The 21983-nt window shown below is 46.2% G+C and overlaps 7 protein-coding genes across 7 annotated transcripts; 3 read left to right on the plus strand and 4 right to left on the minus strand.

Annotated features, from left to right (window-relative positions):
- Positions 1-969: 969 nt before the first annotated feature.
- Positions 970-2424, plus strand: TbgDal_VII7540 (variant surface glycoprotein (VSG), putative; the record flags this gene model as incomplete). Its single annotated transcript, XM_011776855.1, has 1 exon — positions 970-2424. The coding sequence occupies one exon, from the start codon at positions 970-972 to the stop codon at positions 2422-2424; it is 1455 nt and encodes a 484-aa protein (XP_011775157.1).
- Positions 2425-3983: 1559 nt separating this feature from the next.
- Positions 3984-5627, plus strand: TbgDal_VII7550 (variant surface glycoprotein (VSG), putative; the record flags this gene model as incomplete). Its single annotated transcript, XM_011776856.1, has 1 exon — positions 3984-5627. The coding sequence occupies one exon, from the start codon at positions 3984-3986 to the stop codon at positions 5625-5627; it is 1644 nt and encodes a 547-aa protein (XP_011775158.1).
- A 9024-nt stretch (positions 5628-14651) lies between these two features.
- On the minus strand, positions 14652-15263 carry TbgDal_VII7610 (hypothetical protein, conserved; the record flags this gene model as incomplete). Its single annotated transcript, XM_011776857.1, has 1 exon — positions 14652-15263. The coding sequence occupies one exon, from the start codon at positions 15261-15263 to the stop codon at positions 14652-14654; it is 612 nt and encodes a 203-aa protein (XP_011775159.1).
- Positions 15264-15614: 351 nt separating this feature from the next.
- On the minus strand, positions 15615-15941 carry TbgDal_VII7615 (hypothetical protein, unlikely; the record flags this gene model as incomplete). Its single annotated transcript, XM_011776858.1, has 1 exon — positions 15615-15941. One exon carries the CDS (start codon positions 15939-15941, stop codon positions 15615-15617), a length of 327 nt encoding a protein of 108 aa, XP_011775160.1.
- Positions 15942-15954: 13 nt separating this feature from the next.
- TbgDal_VII7620 (hypothetical protein, conserved) lies at positions 15955-16638 on the minus strand (the record flags this gene model as incomplete). Its single annotated transcript, XM_011776859.1, has 1 exon — positions 15955-16638. The coding sequence occupies one exon, from the start codon at positions 16636-16638 to the stop codon at positions 15955-15957; it is 684 nt and encodes a 227-aa protein (XP_011775161.1).
- Positions 16639-17345: 707 nt separating this feature from the next.
- TbgDal_VII7630 (hypothetical protein, conserved) lies at positions 17346-18053 on the minus strand (the record flags this gene model as incomplete). Its single annotated transcript, XM_011776860.1, has 1 exon — positions 17346-18053. The coding sequence occupies one exon, from the start codon at positions 18051-18053 to the stop codon at positions 17346-17348; it is 708 nt and encodes a 235-aa protein (XP_011775162.1).
- Positions 18054-18733: 680 nt separating this feature from the next.
- TbgDal_VII7640 (hypothetical protein, conserved) lies at positions 18734-21976 on the plus strand (the record flags this gene model as incomplete). Its single annotated transcript, XM_011776861.1, has 1 exon — positions 18734-21976. A coding segment is annotated over one exon (3243 nt), but the record flags the coding sequence as incomplete, so codon positions are not given.
- Between the last annotated feature and the right edge of the window lie 7 nt (positions 21977-21983).

Here is a 21983-nt window from a genome sequence, read left to right on the forward strand (position 1 = left end):
GAATATGGAGCTAAAGTGAATCTTATAGATGAATGGTGCGGCGTGTTGAAATAATGTGACAACATATAGATTGGTTTTTCAAGTATAATTAAAACCGCTTCGACATATAAATAAAGCGCACATTTCAATGTTTTTCGGTGATAATGGCAAAATGTGTTTGGTATAGACAAAGTAGGTGAAGCATAGGGGAGAAAGACATGGAATGTCGATAGTGGCTAAAAGCAGAGGCACTAAACAATTTAACGTGTTTATGATGCTGACTAAACCACACTCGGTTCGGAGAAACCATCAACTAAAGTGGAATGGAAATCCATGTGGAAATTCTGAGAAAAAGTTAACAAGTTTCCAAACAAAGAGATTTCATTCCTCTGGTCGAAAGTTGATCAGGCCGACTGAGGTCCCAAGCTCAAAAAATGGTTTCAGACATTTGAAATAAAACATTAAAATTGCCAAAAAGCAGCAGAAAGTTTAGCTGTGGCAGCAAAGCAAGTCAAGTAGCTACAGTTGCACAAAATCCCAAACCGTTGCTTAGACCAGAAATTCAACCAGCAGCTAGCACCAGTATCTTCGAAGGCGGCATATGACAAACGACGGCTTGGGTGAAAGAAGCGACGCCCGCCGGCACTGACTTGTACTGGGTGGGACCAACTGCAGGGTGCAAGAGGACTGCAACGCCAGATCAACCCATACCCCGGATGCTGGAACGGCCGGACTATTAAGCGAATGGCAAAAAAGAGGGCAGAACCTTGATCGATTCAAACAGCTTCAAACAAATACAGAAAACACAAGGTAGAAACGATCTAACATGGACGTGCAAAAGACTCTAACTGCTTTATACACACAAAGACAACCTCAAGTCGTTTGGCACGTTTAATAACGCACAATTGGTAATCGATCAGCTTAAAGTGGCGGGCTACGTCGAACACTAGATGTTAATAACGCCGCAACGTCCTAACCTTTGCAACCACCATGTCAAGCTTTAAGATTGTATTCAGCGTTGCTTCTGATTTTTCAACTTACTGCGTTTTTTCTCATTCCTTAAATGCAACCCACAAAACGACAACTTCCAGGAACCACAGAACCTTTGAAGCAAGAAACACTCTGCAGAGAAGCTCCATAAGCATAATGCCACTCTATGCTCTTACAGCAATATTTCTAGCGCAACTCGCGACGCTGAAAACGCACGGCGCATTCCAAGCCGAGTGCGCCGCGGATTTTCAACTGTTGTGCATGTTTGCGGCGCTGGAGGACACCACACCAAAAGCTGCTGAGATAGAGGAAGTACCCGATGCTGAAATTCAGGACATAAGAACAATGAATATGTCGGCATCGGCCGCTGACTGGCAGAAGCTGTTTGCCGCAAACGGAAAGGAACTCAAGTGGGCGGACGTCAGTAAAGGCGCGACCGCAGAACCATACCAAACCCACTGGGCGTCAACATTTGACGGCTGGGTTGCAGATAGAAAGAGGTTGGATGAAACAAAAGGCGGACAAAAGTGGCTCGACCTCAACCCACCACCAAAAACTCAAAAGGGTCGTGAGGCAGCGACGGAAAAATTAAATAAAACATTGGACTCAATACTAAAACTAAAAGCATCTTACGACCGAGCGAGGACAGAGGTAATGACAACATTTCCGGCCCAAGCAAAGAGCAAAGTGCTACAGGCTCTTTACGGAGAAGGTGCAACAGAAGCTAAGCTAACGGCCGGCAAAACAATCGCCCACGCAAGTACGTACGCCAGCGCATGCGGAAACAACGGCGGGCTCTCAGTTTACGGAGATATCATGTGCATATGCGGTGACACAAGCAGTGCAAATTCAGCAGTCTGCACAAACAGCAACATCAACCTGAAATGGGATAGCGCCGTCGACGACACCAGCATTGCAGCAGCAAAAGCCAAATGCACGATAAAAACCAAAACACCATACACGGCAAAGACGCTACTGAACCTAATAGCCGCGCTCTCAAGCAGACTGCGGCATGAAGCAAAAACTAACGAGCTGCAAACATACTTAGGCAAAACAAGTGCGCAAACATGCGACGGCGGCGGGAATGCGGCCTGCGTGATCTACACCAAGTACTTCAACGCAGCAAAGGACACGGCAGGGGCAGAAACCATACCGTGGATTTCCAGAATAGCAGCAGCAGCGGCGCTACTGGAGCAGGCGGAGACAAAAGCAGCAGAAGCAAAATCCATGCGGCGCGAGATAGAAACTCTAATTCAAAATGCCAAAGCAGCATACAAGTCCAAGCGTTATGATTTCGAAGCAGCGCCGAACATCGGACCTCAAACCGAAACAAAAGACTCACGAACACTCGCAAACAAATGTGAAAAACACCATGCAAGCCCAGATAACTGCACCAAGGCTGAATGCGACTATGATACTGAAAATAAAAAATGCAAACCTAAACCAGGATCATAAAGCACAGCAGCAGGAGCACAAGATCAAGCGGGAGGAGCAGATACAGGAACTTCAACTGGGTGTGCAAGGCACGGAAATGACAAGACGGCCTGTGAAAATGACAAAGCAGGCGATAAGCAAAATTGTGCGTGGAGGAAGTGGAAAGATAATGAGGACGAGACTGAAAAAGAAAAATGTTGAAATGGTAGTTTGCTTGTATACAAGAAAATTGCTCTCATTGCTGCTACATTTATTAGTTTGGTAGCAGTTTATTGTGTTAAAAACTTTTTTCTCAATTTTATCAAAACTTACAAAAATATGCTCTTCTTATAAAAATTTTTCTATTCTAATCAATTTTTAGACATTTTAAAAGTTTATGATAAAAATGTGAAAATTAGAGAAATTTCGAAAAAGTTGATATAAAAGTAGGCTATGGGTATAAAGTAGTTGTGTGATATAATTTTTAAAAACAGTGCTATTCTAGTTTGGTCTATTTTGTTTGTTTTTCTGTACATTCATTGGGGTTATACTATTAATGTTTATAATGATAATAATAATGATAGGAGAATGTTGTGAGTGTGCATATACAAATATTATAATAAAAGCAGTACTAATAATTATAGTGATAGTAGTAATAATAATGATGATAGGAGAGTGTTGTGAGTGTGTATATACTGATATAGTAATGACAATAGTGGTTGTATACTAAAGGGAAAAAACAAAAGCATTTAAAATAATGGAGAGGACGCAAAGAGTATTGTTGATGAAACGCAGGAGGGTAAAGAAAGAGGGAGAGAGGAAAATAAAATATTCGCAGTCCCAAACACAGAAATAATGATTAAAAGAATCTTACAAAAAGAGATGAAAGAGGATGCAACAATTACGGAAATACAGAACGTAGTACACATTAAAAACAGTGTCGCTTTTTTATCATCACAAAAAAAGCCAGTAGAATAATAAGTAAGAACGCCAATACTGAATGCAAAGAAAGATGCGGGGTAAAAACGGTGTATGGATGGAAATTATACAATGGACGAAAAGTGTGATACATATTTCGCAAAAACATGCTTATTTACCCCTAAGAAGATGATGATATCTGTATTTTGTGATTTGATGGGCTATCTTAATGCGCAGAGCTGTTTACCAAGGCGGTTGGCCGACAAGGCACCCAGGGCAGAGTTTCAATTCTGGGAAATAGGCGACAATAAAAAGGCAAGTTAGAATTTTGAGGGGTAATTTGCGGAAGTTTTATAGAGTATCACCAACTATTTTCACAGCGCAAGCGACAAACAATGCTAATATGGAACGAATAATCTTTACTGCCAGCATAGGGGGAAGTGAACGAACGCCAGTCAAAAACAGACGTAAACAGACACTACGGGAGGCGTCAAACGACCGAAGGTAACATAAAAGCGCTGCTTGAAGCAACACACTGCGTGAAACAGACGAAGTAGCAGTGATAACCACCTAATAATCTGTTGAGACTTTGCAACCGTGTAGAAAGTTGCGTCTAGCATTTCCAAGCCACATTTAACCTTACAACGGTTCTTCAAGGCAGAAGAAAAAACGAAGCTAAAACAATGCTCGGAGATAGAAAAACCCAAACAACCCGCCTACTAATTGCAATCCTTGTGCTACTAACGGCCTTACCACAGTGGGTGGTGCCGGCTGCTCACATGGGGCTGCTTAAAGCAACATGGCAACCACTTTGCGCGTTGACAAAAGAACTTGACGAAGTCCCAGGAGAAGCGTTACAGGAGGTAATGGCCATACTCAGCAAGGCTTCAGAACTCGAAAAGGAGGCAATGATGCTCAAAATATACTCGGCACTGACAGAATCAGAAAGCGAAGCTAAAAAGGCGACAACGGTAGCGGCTCACATGCGGAGATTAGCACACTCCCAAAGGCAACACTTCATGACAATAGATGCACAAAAATTTCTCGCAGCCAGCAAAGCGAGCGCATATGCAAAGGGACGACTAGACGAGTTCCTTCAAGTGGCCGGTTCGATGAAAGACAGCAGCAACCGCGGGTGTTTATTAGCGGGTAGTAACCAAAACGGCCTAAAACTTACTGACGGCGCACTCGACGGCGTCCAGTGCAAAAACAGTGCGAGCCAGGTGGCCGCTACCACCAGAGCTACAAAGACGATAACAGCAGCCGGCATATCGGGCCCAATCCACGGGCAGGAAAGCAGCAACAGGATCCAGCACAGCGCCAACGAATGCAGGCTATTCGGCAAAACGCACGCCAACGGTCTCGGGCACACGGCAGCACTAGAAAACCCAAAGCTGGTATGGGCCGGGGGCTACATCACAATCGATACAAGCAGCGGAGACGACGGCAAGGTCACACTAACACAACTAACACCAGCAGGGACACAGACGAGACCGGAAGCCAAACCTTGGCAGGACTGCATAGAAGCAGTAGGGGCTATGCCGACAGCTGGCTCACCAGCGTACACCAATGACACAGCTGTTCTGGCGACATCCGAAAGCGCAGCCGACCTATTCGGCCGCGTACAGAAAAATATAGAGGACGGGACACTGAGCAACACAAGGACAGAAATAACGGCAATGTTCGGCGACCAACCAGAGGTTCAAGTAAATAAATTGCTAAGCAACGCAGCGAATTATCAACTAAAAGAAAAAATCGGTGGCAAAAATAAAGGCACTAAGCTGAATGAGATCGGCACAGCTGCTGAGCTAGAAGCGGTCCTGGCAGCCGTGGACATAAAACTTATAGAAACACGATCAAAATTGATAAAACAACTTAACGAAGAAAAGCAGAAAAAGGAAAGTGACCGAACCGCAAAAACAAGCGAAACAGATGAAACTTGCCAAGCAAAAGGAACAGGAGATAAATGCACTTCCCCATGCAAGGAGGTCGAAGAAGGCGGCAAAAAGAAGTGCACATTGGATAAGGAAGCTAAACAAACAGCAGAAGGAGCAGCAAAACAAGAAGGGAAAGATGGAAAAACTGTAGATTGCAGTAAACTTTACACACAAGAGAAATGTGAAAAAGCCAATGAAGGCCAAGCCACAAAAGTTTGTGGATGGAAGGGAGAAAATACTGATGGATCTGACAAATCCGGTTATAAATGCCGAAACGGTAGTTTTCTAGTAAAAAAACAATTCGCCCTCAGCGTGGTTTCTGCTGCATTTGTGGGCTTCATAGAATTTAAGAGCTCGAAGGATAATACGAATTTTCGCTTAATTTTTTGAAATCTATGAAAAGTGCTATTTTGAGAGAATTTGCTAATTTTTTCTAAAATTTGATACAACTTACGATTTTTTGATTAAAGTGTGAAAACTCTAGTTAAATCTGCATAATTATGGCCTATGTATGTAACGTAGAACCTTGATAGGGCATGAAAAATTAGCGCTACTCTAATTTGGTGTATTTTGTTAATTTTGTTTATGTTATTAATATTAGAAGTAACTTGGGGTTATAATAATAATAATAATGATGATAATGATAATAATAGGAGAGTGCTGTGAGTGTGTATATACTAAAATAATAGGAGTGGTGTTGTTGAAAACCAAACGGAAGGATAAAGTAAAGCTCTTAAAACAACGGTGAGTGTGCAAAGAGTATTATTGAAGAAACGCAGGAAGACAAAGAGGGGGAAATAGATGATTAAGAATTTAAAGCACAAACATGACGAGGAACACAATTATACTGAAAGAGATGCTTGAAGGATCAATGAAAAAGAGAAAGGTGGAATGCATTGCACTAGCCATATGGAGGCGCTACAGCATATGCAGGAAGAACGGCTGAAGGAATAAATAAGAAAATAAAATAAGGAAGGAAACAACGGAGAGAACATCAGCATAGGACAGCAAAAAAAAATTCATAAGGAGAAGCAAAGATTTCATGTATTGTTAAAAAAAATAGATACTGCTGCTAAAATGATGCGGCAAAAAGACTAACAGTAGTTTATAAAGCAATGGTGATTAAAGTCTCATTGTCAAACTGTTCGGTAAGGGGAGTTATCACAAAGCAACCTAATATATTCTTAGTACAAATCAACTTAGCAGCTCAACTAGCTGCTGAAATTCCAACAGCAATGCATAGAGGAAAATGTAAATGAAAGGAGTAGCAATACACATGTAGTGTGATGTCAAAGCTATGACTGAAGCTATATTCAAAAACAAAATTAGTAGATGCTGCACTAAAAGATACAACATATAAACAGCTGTGCGCACTGGAAGAGGAACCGGAAAAGACACCTTCTGTTGTAGCGGCAGCGTTAGAAAAACAGAAAACGTCACCGACGACATCCACAGCCACCGGCACAAAAACTTAACATTAAGTAAACTTAGTTTCAGAACACGAAGGCTGACGGTAGCACCAACATTAGGCCTAATATAGGTTAAAAAAGCAAAGAACGTTCGAAAAAAAAAAAGCAGAAAACAACCCGCCGCGGGAAATAAAGGCTCTACGATAAAACAGGGGTCTTTTGGTCCCTGTGCAACAAGTGGCTGACATTCTAAGTCTCCAGCCTCATCAGTGAGTGGTGACCAAGTAGCGGACCCTCGAACATCAACGCGAAGAAAAAATGCGCACCTAAAGGTTTGAAAGGAAATATGCACACCTTTCCAACAGCATCTCCAAATCAAGGTGTAGCATAAATTGAAGACGAGGTCTACAACAAGCAAACGAAAACAACCGCAATTTAAAATTTTTTTTGAATTTTCTTCGTGCCTTTGTGAGAGTTCCCCCCCAATGGCGCGGCCATCAGCCATCACCGTAGAGCCCTGAGATGCTATCGGTCTGGCAACTGTGGTAGAGTCTCCCTTTTTTATTCAGCCTAACACACCCTCTATAATTTTTTGTTGTAGCTCCGCATTTGAACGGAATACAGCAAATGGGGCGAGAAGCGACCCGCACCCTGGACTCTCCCAAAGATGTCAATTAGCAATCCTTTTGTTTTGATTTTTGTTATTCGTTTATTATTCTCTCCCCCTTTTTATGTTTTTGATGCTTGTTGACTGCATACCTCCTGTCTCTGAGGGTGTCTGGACTATTCCTGCGTCCGGTGCTTTTCCTGCTGGCTCCACACTCGGCAATAAGGGGGGAAGTTGCAGAAGGGAGAGTGGGTTGTATGACTGTTACATTAGGTGAGGACTTCACCTGCGGCCGGCTCCGTTCAACCGCAATGAGAAATTGCGCCAGCCTTTTAGAAAAACATACATCTTGCACACACAACCACCCTCTACCGCAAACCTGACACGTAATTCCTTCAAACCGTGACAGCTCATCAAGTGCAGCGACGTTTCTTCGCAGTCGCCGCGTTGGCTGGTAACAGCGCGCTCTACCTTCATACCGTGCATCTTCTTTTGATGTAGGGTGAGGCCAGTTTTGCTAGCACACTGCCTTCCGCATGTCGGGCACACCAACATGGATGCGTTTGTATGCGGGGAATCAGTGGCACACAATTTTGTGCTTTTGCTGCATTTAAGCTCGACTCCCTCACCTTTGTGAAAAGCCTTGCAGTGTCGGATGAGGGAGTCCCTGCAACTGAGCACTTTTTGGCACACACCACACTGCACCTCGCCTCTCCCCGGGACGTCAACATTTCCCTCACGGGCACGCTTACGAGGAAATTGCACTACCACCACCACGGTACCGTCCTCCGTCACTATGCTCTTATGTTTGAATTTCTTGTGTAGTGACAGGGAAGAGCGTGTACCGAAGCTCGCCTCGCACAGGTCACATTGAAACGGCAGCTTCCGTGTATCCTGAGAGACTGGTGCTGCTGGGACGCTACATTCTCCTTGCACTGAGTCCTCGTTTTCTCGCCCGCTTTTCACGCGGCAACTACCGCTACCTATGCCATGTATTGTTTGAAGGTGGTGTAATAGCCGGCCTGGCACTGCGAATTTGGAGGCACAGAAGGGTACAATGAAGCACCTGCGGTCTCATCGGGACTCGTGTGCTCGATGGTAGAGGAACGATCGCCACCACTGGAGGGGGCTCCGGGGGGATGTCCACTGCAGGTGTTGCATCGCCGTATTTGATCCTCCGGATGGCATCAGCTCGCACAAAGCCGTGTTTGTTTACCATATGCGTTACAGCACTCGACCGGCATTGGTATGTGCCATCATATTCCGTACATTTGGTCGGTTCGGAGGTTCTCTGAAGAGTGCGTGTCGCAATAGGTGGGGCCGTTTGTATTGTTGGCCCCATCGCTGCATGTTGCGGGTTGCACCATCGGCACTGTGGAGGCACACTCGGGTTGATCTTTCGCAACATCCATCCATAGTGCCTTGAAGACCCAACCCGAAAGCGTGCCAGTGCCGTTTCTTCTTCCCTCGTCAGTTCTTCTTTATGTTTTGTTGGAAAGTGGTTGCCAGTGATACCAAACCTATGAGTGTTCTCATGGACTTCTTCCGACCTAAGCACTCGCTTCGCATAAGCAATGATGTCGGGGATCCATGTGTCTCGCAACTGTGGTAAATCTGCGGCCTTTTTGGCCATGTCATCGCAAACCTCATTCCGTTTCACGCCACAATGGCCGAACACAAATTGCAGTCGGATACGCACCTTCCTTCTCTGAACTTGAAGCAGAAGCCTCCATAGTCGTCTCAGAATTGGGTCCGTTACGGCTAGGGGGCCTGTCTGCAGTGCTGTTAACATTGACAGCGAGTCAGAGAAGATGGACAACCTGCTCGGTGTGCTTCTGTATGCCGGAAGCCATTTCAGCAGCCGTTGCAGTCCTATCTCTAATGCTACGCATTCCGCTCGGTAACTGCATGAGAGTTCCCCTGCTCCAGTTTTGGGCGCGCAAATCAGCGTGTTGTTTCTGTAGAGCAGGGCAGCTGCTCCTGACTTCTCACCGAGGGACACGGATCCATCAGTCCACAATTCGTAGTGCTCTCGCCGCGGTGGCTCCTTCCCCCTCCGTGCAAAATGCCGTGCCATCCACTTCTCGGAAGCCTCCCTTTTGACATCGTCAGGGTCATCAGCGCACACAGGCTTTATCTGCGTGTGAAATATCGGTCGGCAGCTGTGGCGGAGCGTCGATGTCTCTAGTGGGTGCTCGCGTGGCTCAATGTGGAAGTGATTGTAGGACCGCATGATACGGGAATGTAGGGCTCTGACTGGGTGTTTGCTGTGGTATACTTCTTCAGCACTGCGCCGCAAACATCCGCCTCGTGACTCTCACATCAGCATGAATTTCATACTGCGTACAAGAGTGCTCGTCTTGAGTGGCAGGAGGTTTGCTTCCAGCAGAGAGTCCTCTTTGCGCGTCCCATGCGGTATGCCAGCTATGATTCGACTGGCTTTGTGTGGCGCTGCTGACAGGATAACACGACTTCGTTTCGAAGCGTCCCAGTACCATACCTCAATGCCATACATGGTGTGTGCCTGTACGAGTGCTAGATAAAAAGCTTTCAGCACTTGTCGTCTTGGCCCCCGTGTAGAAGCTGAGATGGCTGCTATCTGCAGTAGTCTGAAGTCCATCTTGCGTCTCGTTTCGGCCGCATGTGTTGCCATCCCTTGCAGACACTAGAATGTTACTCCTAGAAGCTTCGGTGTCCTGTCAGCTCCCATTCTTTCGCCGTCCAGTTGCAATGTAAGGGGGTGGCGCTCTGTACACCCGAAGAGTATTCACTTCGTTTTCGCTACGTTGACAGACATGAAGTACTCTTTTGACCACTGTAACACCACGTTTAGGCCGCATTGTAGTGTGTGGTTGATGACATCCCTCTCTGTGTGCCTCGCAAGTAGCGTTAGGTCGTCTGAAAAGAATCCGTGCTGCAGTAACGGCACTTCTGCAATGCGTTGGCTCAACGAGTTCATGACAATAATGAGCATGATTGGGCCAAGGACAGTTCCTTGTGGCACTCCTCGCTCAAATGTTCTGCTTCTGGAAAGCTTCTCCTTGAATCTCACTCTGCCAGTTCGGTTACTCAGAAATGATACGCACCACTCCACAACGTGGGGTGATACCTTCATTCTGTGCATTTCCCTCACAATTTTGTCGTGGTCCACTGTATCGAATGCCTTCTCGTAGTCGACGAATACAGCACCCGTGCGAAATTGGTGCGTGGGGCGGCAGAGGGCAGCCGGCGAGCGTAGGTGTCCAATGCGGATGGCGGAGCTCAATTTCTGTTCCAGGGCGTTGATATTATTATCTCTACCAATTTTCCTGCAGAGCTCGTCAACCTTGAGACGGAAATTCCTCCAGTCAGCTTTTAGCCATGGGTACATGGGCTTTCGAAGCCGCGGGCAACTCAGTGCATCTGTGCCGTCTCCAACGATAGCGTCGAAAAATATGTGATGGTGATTGCTATCGGGAGAATACAGCGATGTCCACGTGTACACTGTGCAATTCCTTGAAAGTGTCACATCAGGGCTGGACTCCCCGTGGTGGCGCGCGAACCCGGTGCACTCACCAGTGTTACAGACCAGAAACTGGTTGTCAATTTACCACTGTGTGAGGGTTTCACCCTTGGTATTTGGCGGGCTCCCGCGATCCCATGCCAACTCGCGTGTGCGTTAGCGTCTGCACCGATGAGCTGGGCACCGTCAGTCGTCAGAAGCGTATCTAGGTCAGTTGCCGTGAAGGTGTGTTTTGGTGGGATGTATGCCGACGTGACAGTCAGCGCCGTTCCACATGTAAGGTGAATTGTTGCATGCACTTGTCCAATGCGACCAACAACGGCCATACCGGTCTCGACTGGCTGGTCCTCCCTCACTAGTATTGATACACCACCTCCTTTGCAGTTACGAGCTATTCCGTGATGTTGGTAGCCAGCAACGCTAAAGCAAGCCGCCTCTCCAGGCGTCATCCTTGTCTCGCTCAACAGACAAAAGGCGATCCGCTCATCAACAAGGGTTTTGTAGAGTGCTAATCTCTTTCCTTGAGATAGCCCGGCGCAGTTCCACAGCATCCCGCGCAGCGATGGACCGGGATTCTCTTCCACATCACCGGACAGCAGCATCTTAGTGCGGATGATACTGCTGATGGCACGCTGGCACGTGCCCAGGGACCGACAAATGAAGAACGGTGTCCCAGCAAGACGCTGCTGATCCCTGTACTGTATGATGCCGTAGCCGAAGCAAAGCATTGTTCCAAACGAGAGGAGCAATGACGTTCCGTCTGTGCAGAAAGCGAGTTTATGGGCCTTGGGGCCGCGGTGGTGTAGGTGATGTTTTCGCTGAATGAAAAGGCCCAGCCGGCTCATTCGCGTTGCGCGGGAAGAAGATCAAACCACCTCAGATGTGAATGTTTTTGCTTACTGAAATAAAACTGTGCTGGGCCAGTCTCGGCGTGTCCGGTGTTTGCGCACCTGAAACTCCCTTTTGTGGTGGAATATCTCCTTTAGGGACTGTTCGAGTATGTCGGGGTTTTCAGGGGCAGCGCGAACCTACTGCGCGCAGTGGATTGGGCTCATTTTCCAAGGCGGAGTGGTGGCGGTTCTTGGATACACGGCCGATCCGCAGCTGCGAGTTCGTCAGCGCCAGCCCTTCGGACCTCAGGGGGGGGAAGTTAGGGCCTGTTTCCCTTTCTAAATCCCCTCAACTACTGTTGGTTAAAAGAATGCAGGGAGTAGAACCGGGGGGAGGGGGGAAACGTTGGGTCCGCCCCGCGTGAAAGCGGTTGGGGCGTACGTCAGGCTTCGCGAGCTGGGGGCGGTTGTGTTTCGCGTGGGTCCGTTATATTTACCCCTTCCGTTTGTATCCCCACTAAAGAGAAAGTGGTATCCCGATCCACGCTGTATTGCTTCGCCGTGTGCAATTGCTGTGCCGCTGGGGAGTGCCTTACGGCGTCGTGGGACCGACGTGGCTCGGGGACTTAAGGTGCGCCCTTAAACACCGTGGCTGCTGGCTGGTCATGTGTTTATGCTTTGCGATGTGGGGCATTGTGGGGTCGGGCCTTTATGCGGACCCCCGAGGCGTTAGCATGCTTGGTTCTATCGATCATCTCTGTTTGTGCGCGTATGGTTTCCCCCTCCGTGTTTCGGTGAGGGCAGTGGATGGGGAGATGTCACTGAACAGCGTCGCTGTTGATTATTGCTGCTATGTTATTTTATTTTCCTAAGGCCACATTGTGGTGCCTAAATACCCGGGTTATCGTCACGCGCATTTATCATTTTTCTATTTAGCCTTTATAGCTGATCCTTCTTTCAAACACATTTGCTTGTTCTAGTTTCATATATATATATATTGCAAATGGCAGCTTGGTGCACTTGTTCCGTTGTCGGGGTGATTATTTTCAGAGCGTATATACACCGCTTGTGGGTGATCGCGGTTTCAAGCCGGTTTACTTTTGTTTTTGAGGACATGTATTGGGGGTGTTACCACTTTTTTGTTAATTGATATTGTACACTTTTTTGTTTCGGTAAAAAGAAAAAAAACAATGACAGTGATATATTTTTTTTTTCGCTTACCTTCTATATATATATACTTGTCGGTGATATGTGTTTGTGTTTGGTGCTGATAATGCTTGCGCTGGGAGTTTCTTTTGTTGGTGTTTGTTTTCTCTGTAAATAAGATCGGCTTTCATTTCACTAATAGTCCTTGTAATATATCTTTTTTTTCTTTTTTTTTCTAGGGGGCCATTAGTGCATGTAAGGAGCACTCTTAAGGGAACTTTTGTCAGCAGAATAATCAATGGTAAGTGTTGTACTATGGCCATTGCGAGTGCGCTGGACTTTGGGACCTGGTACTGATACTTCTGTCTTGACGGATTTAAAAAAAAGACAAAAAACTTCACAACTATTTCCGAAAGAAAGTAAAGTTTATCCTCTCAAATCAAGTGCGGATCTGTCCCTTTGCACACGCGCTGGTTGACAATAGGTTGATGAGTGACATGTCTGATCACCTTGTGGTGCGGGTCTTTATTAATTGTCTTGCACTTTATTGATTCATCTGTGCTTTGGCGACTTAGGCGGAGTAGAGGATTGCCAATTCCGTCCCTTGGAATGGTTTACCGTCTTATTTTATTAACCCAGTTGTCTTATGTGTATTCCTTTGTCGGTTGGTGCGAGCTGTGGGTGGGATGCCGATCGTTTTTTCTTCTGCAACGGCAGAGAGTAGTGCTGATGGATATCGGTAAAGGGTGTTTGCTGCGTCGGTGAAGTAAGTATATCAATAGAAAAGGTACGCATATACTAAACATATCACCGCGGGCAAATCCTCGCAACACTCCCGCAGCTCATATAATTCGTCCCCTTCTTGAGTAAGTGGAAACGTGCGGTGCTTTAGGCTTATACAACTCTGTTGCAGATGTTTTTCTGTGCTTCCCCAGCCACTGCAATTCCCTTACTCTCCGTGTCAGGAATAACGTCAGTGACGGGATGTTACAAGTCACCGCAAATCGAACCCCAGTCTTCTACACGAAATGTCTACCCGGCATAATCCCGTTTCCACGTATTGGCACGATGCTCAGTCCAACCGCTTTGCGCATTCAGGCATCAGCGCCACGCAGTTCGCATCATGTCAACCACGTGCATTCCTACGCTGTTGGTGAAAGAATGAGCCAGGAATTGAAGCACATGTACATCCATATGCAGGAGAGAGACAGTTTCCTCCTTCCCTCAAACAATACACACACGCCACACTACAGTCTCAAAATCACGTTGGTTATTTAAAAGCACTCACAACACTGTAAAAGGGACAAAAAGTCACTTCAAGCAAAGCATTACTTAGCATGCGATTACGTACATATTCATATTGTTGCATGCCCTCCGCCACACGTTGGTACGTTGGAACATGCTAACATCTAACCATCCGTCCGTCCACGCACACACGCACACACCGCTATTTAAAGCAGTTTCTATACATCATTCCACTACCCAGATCCCTTATGGAAAAATAGAACGACCACCATGGCACTTTTCCCACAAGCTCATCAGGCCCAAAGGAAGAAAATAAACAATCTAAATGATATCAATAATATAATGTAAAAATAAAGCAATAAAAACAACACTAGTGAACACCGACACGACCCTTCACCACATAAACAGGACCATTACTATTAACACTGTTCTAACAAACTAACCGACCAATAATTGAGCGATAATCACACTATCTACAAATAGAAAATACATCACACGGCTCTACACACTTCCATCGGAATAGAAAATCTAACGCCCTCACCACTCAGCGCCGGGATCCTACGCAAACTGCGTAACCGTGACGAAAAATATTCTCCGCCGCGCGCACGATCAGAGACCCAACGGCTCCACGGTTACCAAAGCTACTACTGAAACTAGCCGGTATATGGGGGAGACTCAAGGTCTCGGTGATGTTGCATTACCCCCTCCCACGGCGTCTGCCTCGTCGTCCTCATCTAATATTTCCCAAAAGTGTTCTGAAGTACATTTCTCCTTCTCAGCCTTCTCCGCTTCTCTCTCGGCATTCCTACTCAACGTCTCGGCTCTGACGGTATACTCATGTGCATCTAGAAAATTATCTTTCAACCCAAAAACGGCCTTCGTGGTGAGCACCGGTCTCTCGGGTGACTCCCCGCAGAACTTCACAACCTCAGTGAATAACTGACGGACACGCCTTTCACTATTCGACAGCTGCGGCTCAATGTACTTAATCGCCCTGTAGTACTGGTCCGCCAGCTTCTTTCGCTGTGCATTGACAGCGTCAACCAACTCCTTCTGTTCATTCGACTTCACAATTGCGTCACATCTCTTCTTCACAACTTCAGCCCGCTCGGTGGCACGATCAAACCTGTGCCAAACATTAACTAAACGCATGTTTAAGCGACCATACGAAACTTTCAACCCCAGGCAATACCGCAATCGGCGCGTCGTTGATAGAGCGACGCTCCCCCCCACATTGCACAGAATGGCAATGAAAAGGCACACGATGATTTTCTTCGCTAGATTCATTGTCACACACTTGTCTCTCCTATGTACCGCATGAAATTAAAAAAGAAAAACAGAATAATATCTTTTGGGCAAGACAACACGAAAAGGGCAATGCAACATATGCAGGAGAGAGACAGTTTCCTCCTTCCCTCAAACAATAGACACACGCCACACTACAGTCTCACAATCACATTGGTTATTTAAAAGCACTCACAACACTGTAAAAGGGACAAAAAGTCACTTCAAGCAAAGCATTACTTAGCATGCGATTACGTAGATATTCATATTGTTGCATGCCCTCCGTCACACGTTGGTAGGTTGGAACATGCTAACATCAACCATCCGTCCGTCCACACACACACGCACACACCGCTATTTAAAGCGGTTTCTATACATCATTCCACTACCCAAATCCCTTATGGAAAAGTTAGTCCTTCCACTTGATACAACGCACGACGTCTCCTTACGACGCAGTATGTTATGTACAGAAAATAAAATCAAGTAAAGGTGTAGAAAGAGTGACGAAAAAGTGGCATGGTAAGTTGTTATGTGTCCCGCATCAGTATCATTCGAACAGTCGCTGCCAATACCGCCAAGGATGTGACCAACATGGCACTCAAAATTCCACCAAGCACTCGCACGAACCAGTGCCACTGCCGTCCCATACGCTCGCGGTGAATTCCTATCCAGCCTACCCATTACTCGGAACCGATCACTGCGAGGTTACATTTTCACCACCAACAGGCGGGGCAGTGTCTTCGGGCGTTTCGGATGCTGCGCTTCCATCGTTGGGCTCCCCACCTTCTTTCTCTGGCTTTTTGTCTCCCTCTCCGCCCAATGCGTTCTTCGATTCAGCGGAACTGCATTGTGTCGTTCTGGCTTTCACTTCGCTTGTCTCCGCTTCCCTTGACAGCACCTCCATCTTTGATACTAAAGATTTGGCCTTCCACAATTTGACTCTAGCTTCACGCTTGAGCTCAGAAGACACTGGCATGAAAGACGACCAGAAGCCGCAATGCTTTCTTATACCATTAAGCAACTCGCGCACGTCTTTCTTGTACTCAATTACCTGAGTCTCAATATATCTAATGGCATTGTATTGTTCCACTACTAATTTCACTTTATCCGAGTTAGCGTTTTCCGTCCCTTCCCTAGTTTCACTTAGTCTAGCAGCCTTCTCACAGGATGTCCTCACAACCTTTGCACGATCCCGGCTACCATGAAGGGCCTGAAGCAAGGCTGTGCAGCGGTCACTTATTGAATTAATTGATCTTCTCAGTGAATCACAATATCTCTCTCGCACTACCGTATTGCTGAATGCATTACCACCCTGCACACTACATAGCATAGAAACGACAAGGCACACGGTGGCACCCCGCGCAAGCCTCATGGCCATCCTTGAAGACTACTTCCACAAACGAAAGTTATAAAAAAAAAAGAAAAACAGAATAATATCTTTTGGGCAGGACAATACGGAAAGCACATGTACATATGCAGGAGAGAGACAGTTTCCTCCTTCCCTCAAACAATACACACACGCCACACTACAGTCTCAAAATCACGTTGGTTATTTAAAAGCACTCACAACACTGTAAAAGGGACAAAAAGTCACTTCAAGCAAAGCATTACTTAGCATGCGATTACGTAGATATTCATATTGTTGCATGCCCTCCGTCACACGTTGGTAGGTTGGAACATGCTAACATCAACCATCCGTCCGTCCACACACACACGCACATACCGCTATTTAAAGCGGTTTCTATACATCATTCCACTACCCAAATCCCTTATGGAAAAATAGAACCCGGAGCACGTCGCCGATCTGTTCATATCTTCAATAAAAAGAACAAAAAGTAAACCATATTAATGTTATAAAGCAATAAAGGAAAACCACAGCACGCAGCTGAATAACTTGTTATCGTCTAAGAGACCATAATTCTGCCACCACTGCCCATCGGGCTGAAAGAACAGATGAGTGTAGCAATACTCTCGGCGGCCACATTAAGAAACAGCCTGTCGCATCCCTTTAGTATTCAGCGTGCCTTACATTCTCCTCAGCAGCGTAGTTAGCATCCACCCCCATTCCAGTTATCACTTAATGGCTCAATTAGCAGATTCAGTGCCCGCATGTTCCTCACGGGTCTCGGACGAGGTAGTGGACGTGGCCCTATCGAGCTCACGAGTTCCGACAGTTGGAGTGGTGTCTTGTAGTGAGTCACCGCCACTTTGCGGCTCCGCTTCACTTCTTGTGACTTCCTCCTGCGTATCTGTAGCTGGCGCGGAGCACCACTCCCCTGAAGCGTGAGAAGCATAAGATTTCGCATTTTCACTGAGTGATTCCACCTTCGATATCAATTCTGAAGCCACCTCAAGGTGGCGTTTTGTGATATCACGCAGAAACGAGGATACGGGAGTGAAAGACAACCAGAAGCCGCAGTGCTTTCCCAAACCGATTAATAAATCGTGAATTTTTTTTTCGTAATCGGATATCTGCCGTTCATTATACATAATAGCGTTGTAGTACTCATTCACTAATTTCATTTTATCCGAGTTAGCAGCATCACTCACTTCCTTCTCTTCACTTAACTTAACAAACCTTTCGCAATTTTCTTTAACATTCTCCACCTTATGAAGTGCATCCTCAAAAACATTCCAGGTGTCAGTAAACCGCTTCCCCAATTCCTCAACTGTTGCCTTCAACTTTATACAGTATTCCCCTTTTTTTTCAACCAGAGAAAAACCACGCACGCCCCCCACATTGCACAGAATGGCAATGAAAAGGCACACGATGATTTTCTTCGCTAGATTCATTGTCACACACTTGTCTCTCCTATGTACCGCATGAAATTAAAAAAGAAAAACAGAATAATATCTTTTGGGCAAGACAATACGAAAAGGGCAATGCAACATATGCAGGAGAGAGACAGTTTCCTCCTTCCCTCAAACAATAGACACACGCCACACTACAGTCTCAAAATCACATTGGTTATTTAAAAGCACTCACAACACTGTAAAAGGGACAAAAAGTCACTTCAAGCAAAGCATTACTTAGCATGCGATTACGTAGATATTCATATTGTTGCATGCCCTCCGCCACACGTTGGTACGTTGGAACATGCTAACTCCCTTATCTCACGGCCGCTCCTCCCCACACACACGCACATACCGCTATTTAAAGCGGTTTCTATACATCATTCAACTACCCAAATCCCTTATAGAAAAATAGAACGACCACCATGGCACTTTTCCCACAAGCTCATCAGGCCCAAAGGAAGAAAATAAACAATCTAAATGATAGCAATAATATAATGTAAAAATAAAGCAATAAAAACAACACTAGTGAACACCGACACGACCCTTCACCACATAAACAGGACCATTACTATTAACACTGTTCTAACAAACTAACCGACCAATAATTGAGCGATAATCACACTATCTACGATAAAACAAAAAAGGTATTCTACCCAACAGCTGTTGGATCACTATAAACACATCATGCCCCAATCCATTATTGCACAGACACACCCTCGGCACCTACGGATCCAGCAGCTTCTTTAGGTCCAGCACTTTCCTCAGATCCAGCACTTTCTTTAGGTCCAGCACTTCCCTCAGATCCAGTACTTTCTTTAGGTCCAGCACTTCCCTCAGATCCAGCACTTTCTTTAGGTCCAGCACTTTCTTTAGGTCCAGCACTTTCTTTAGGTCCAGCACTTTCTTTAGGTCCAGCACTTCCCTCAGATCCAGCACTTTCTTTAGGTCCAGCACTTTCTTTAGGTCCAGCACTTTCTTTAGGTCCAGCACTTTCTTTAGATCCAGCACTTTCTTCAGGTCCAGCACTTTCTTTAGGTCCAGCACTTTCTTTAGGTCCAGCACTTTCTTTAGGTCCAGCACTTTCTTTAGGTCCAGCACTTTCTTTAGGTCCAGCACTTTCTTTAGGTCCAGCACTTTCTTTGGGTCCAGCACTTTCTTTAGATCCAGCACTTTCTTTAGGTCCAGCACTTTCTTTAGGTCCAGCACTTCCCTCAGATCCAGCAGTTTCTTTGGGTCCAGCACTTTCCTCAGATCCAGCACTTTCTTTAGGTCCAGCACTTTCCTCAGATCCAGCACTTTCCTCAGATCCAGCACTTTCTTTGGGTCCAGCACTTTCTTTAGGTCCAGCACTTTCTTTAGGTCCAGCACTTTCCTCAGATCCAGCACTTTCTTTAGGTCCAGCACTTTCTTTAGGTCCAGCACTTTCTTTAGGTCCAGCACTTTCTTTAGGTCCAGCACTTTCTTTGGGTCCAGCACTTTCTTTGGGTCCAGCACTTTCTTTAGGTCCAGCACTTTCTTTGGGTCCAGCACTTTCTTTGGGTCCAGCACTTTCTTTAGGTCCAGCACTTTCTTTAGGTCCAGCACTTCCCTCAGATCCAGCACTTTCTTTGGGTCCAGCACCTTCTTTAGGATCAGCAGTTTCTTTAGGTCCAGCACTTCCCTCAGATCCAGCACTTTCCTCAGATCCAGCACTTTCTTTAGGTCCAGCACTTTCTTTGGGTCCAGCACTTTCCTCAGATCCAGCAGTTTCTTTGGGTCCAGCACTTTCTTTAGGTCCAGCACTTTCTTTAGGTCCAGCACTTTCTTTAGGTCCAGCACTTTCTTTGGATCCAGCACTTTCTTTGGGTCCAGCACTTTCTTTGGGTCCAGCACTTTCTTTGGGTCCAGCACTTTCTTTAGGTCCAGCACTTTCTTTGGGTCCAGCACTTTCCTCAGATCCAGCACTTTCTTTAGGTCCAGCAGCTTCTTTAGGTCCAGCACTTCCCCCAGATCCAGCAGTTTCTTTGGGTCCAGCAGTTTCTTTGGGTCCAGCAGTTTCTTTGGGTCCAGCACTTTCCTCAGATCCAGCACTTCCCTCAGATCCAGCAGTTTCTTTGGGTCCAGCAGTTTCTTTAGGTCCAGCAGTTTCTTTGGGTCCAGCACTTTCTTTGGGTCCAGCACTTTCTTTAGGTCCAGCACTTTCTTTAGGTCCAGCGCTTTCTTTGGGTCCAGCACTTTCTTTGGGTCCAGCACTTTCTTTAGGTCCAGCACTTTCTTTAGGTTCAACACTTTCCTCAGATCCAGCACTTCCCTCAGATCCAGCACTTTCTTTAGGTTCAGCACTTTCTTTAGGTCCAGCACTTTCTTTGGGTCCAGCACTTTCTTTGGGTCCAGCACTTTCTTTAGATCCAGCACTTTCTTTAGGTTCAGCACTTTCCTCAGATCCAGCACTTCCCTCAGATCCAGCACTTTCTTTAGATCCAGCACTTTCTTTAGGTTCAGCACTTTCTTTAGATCCAGCACTTCCCTCAGATCCAGCACTTTCTTTAGGTCCAGCACTTTCTTTGGGTCCAGCACTTTCTTTGGGTCCAGCACTTTCTTTGGATCCAGCGCTTTCTTTAGGTCCAGCACTTTCTTTGGGTCCAGCACTTTCTTTGGGTCCAGCACTTTCTTTAGGTCCAGCAGTTTCTTTGGGTCCAGCACTTCCTTCAGATCCAGCAGTTTCTTTGGGTCCAGCAGTTTCTTTGGGTCCAGCACTTTCTTTAGATCCAGCACTTTCTTTAGGTCCAGCACTTTCTTTGGGTCCAGCACTTTCTTTAGGTCCAGCAGTTTCTTTGGGTCCAGCACTTTCCTCAGGTCCAGCAGTTTCTTTGGGTCCAGCACTTTCCTCAGATCCAGCACTTTCTTTGGGTCCAGCACTTCCCTCAGATCCAGCACTTTCTTTAGGTCCAGCACTTTCCTCAGATCCAGCACTTTCTTTAGGTCCAGCACTTTCCTTAGATCCAGCACCTTCTTTAGGTCCAGCACTTTCTTTAGGTCCAGCACTTTCTTTAGGTCCAGCAGTTTCTTTGGGTCCAGCACTTTCCTCAGATCCAGCACTTTCCTCAGATCCAGCAGTTTCTTCAGATCCAGCAGTTTCTTTAGGTCCAGCACTTTCTTTAGATCCAGCACTTTCTTTAGGTTCAGCACTTTCTTTAGGTCCAGCACTTTCTTCAGATCCAGCACTTTCTTTAGGTCCAGCACTTTCTTTAGGTCCAGCGCTTTCTTTAGGTCCAGCAGTTTCTTTAGGTCCAGCAGTTTCTTTAGATCCAGCACTTTCTTTAGGTCCAGCACTTTCTTTAGGTCCAGCAGTTTTTTTGGGTCCAGCAGTTTCTTTAGGTCCAGCAGTTTCTTTAGGTCCAGCACTTTCCTCAGATCCAGCACTTTCTTTGGGTCCAGCACTTCCCCCAGGTCCAGCACTTTCTTTGGGTCCAGCAGTTTCTTTGGGTCCAGCAGTTTCTTTAGGTCCAGCAGTTTCTTTGGGTCCAGCAGTTTCTTTAGGTCCAGCACTTTCCTCAGATCCAGCACTTTCTTTGGGTCCAGCACTTTCTTTAGGTCCAGCACTTTCTTTAGGTCCAGCAGTTTCTTTGGGTCCGGCACTTCCTTTAGGTCCAGCACTTTCTTTGGGTCCGGCACTTTCTTTAGGTCCAGCAGTTTCTTTGGGTCCAGCACTTCCTTTAGGTCCAGCACTTTCTTTGGGTCCGGCACTTTCCTCACATCCAGCACTTTCTTTGGGTCCAGCAGCTTCCTTGGTGGTGACCGTTTCTTTTGGCGACTGGGATGTCGCACCACTGCTTTTGGGTTCCTCTTGTTTTTTCTTTGCCTTTTCTTCCTCCTCCCCCGCCAATACATTCTCTGTCCCCACCAAGACGCATCTGTTTCTTACGGCGGTATCGCTGTGATTTTTTG

This window comes from Trypanosoma brucei, chromosome 7 (genome assembly GCF_000210295.1).
Source record: "Trypanosoma brucei gambiense DAL972 chromosome 7, complete sequence".
Classification (NCBI taxonomy): Eukaryota; Euglenozoa; class Kinetoplastea; order Trypanosomatida; family Trypanosomatidae; genus Trypanosoma; species Trypanosoma brucei.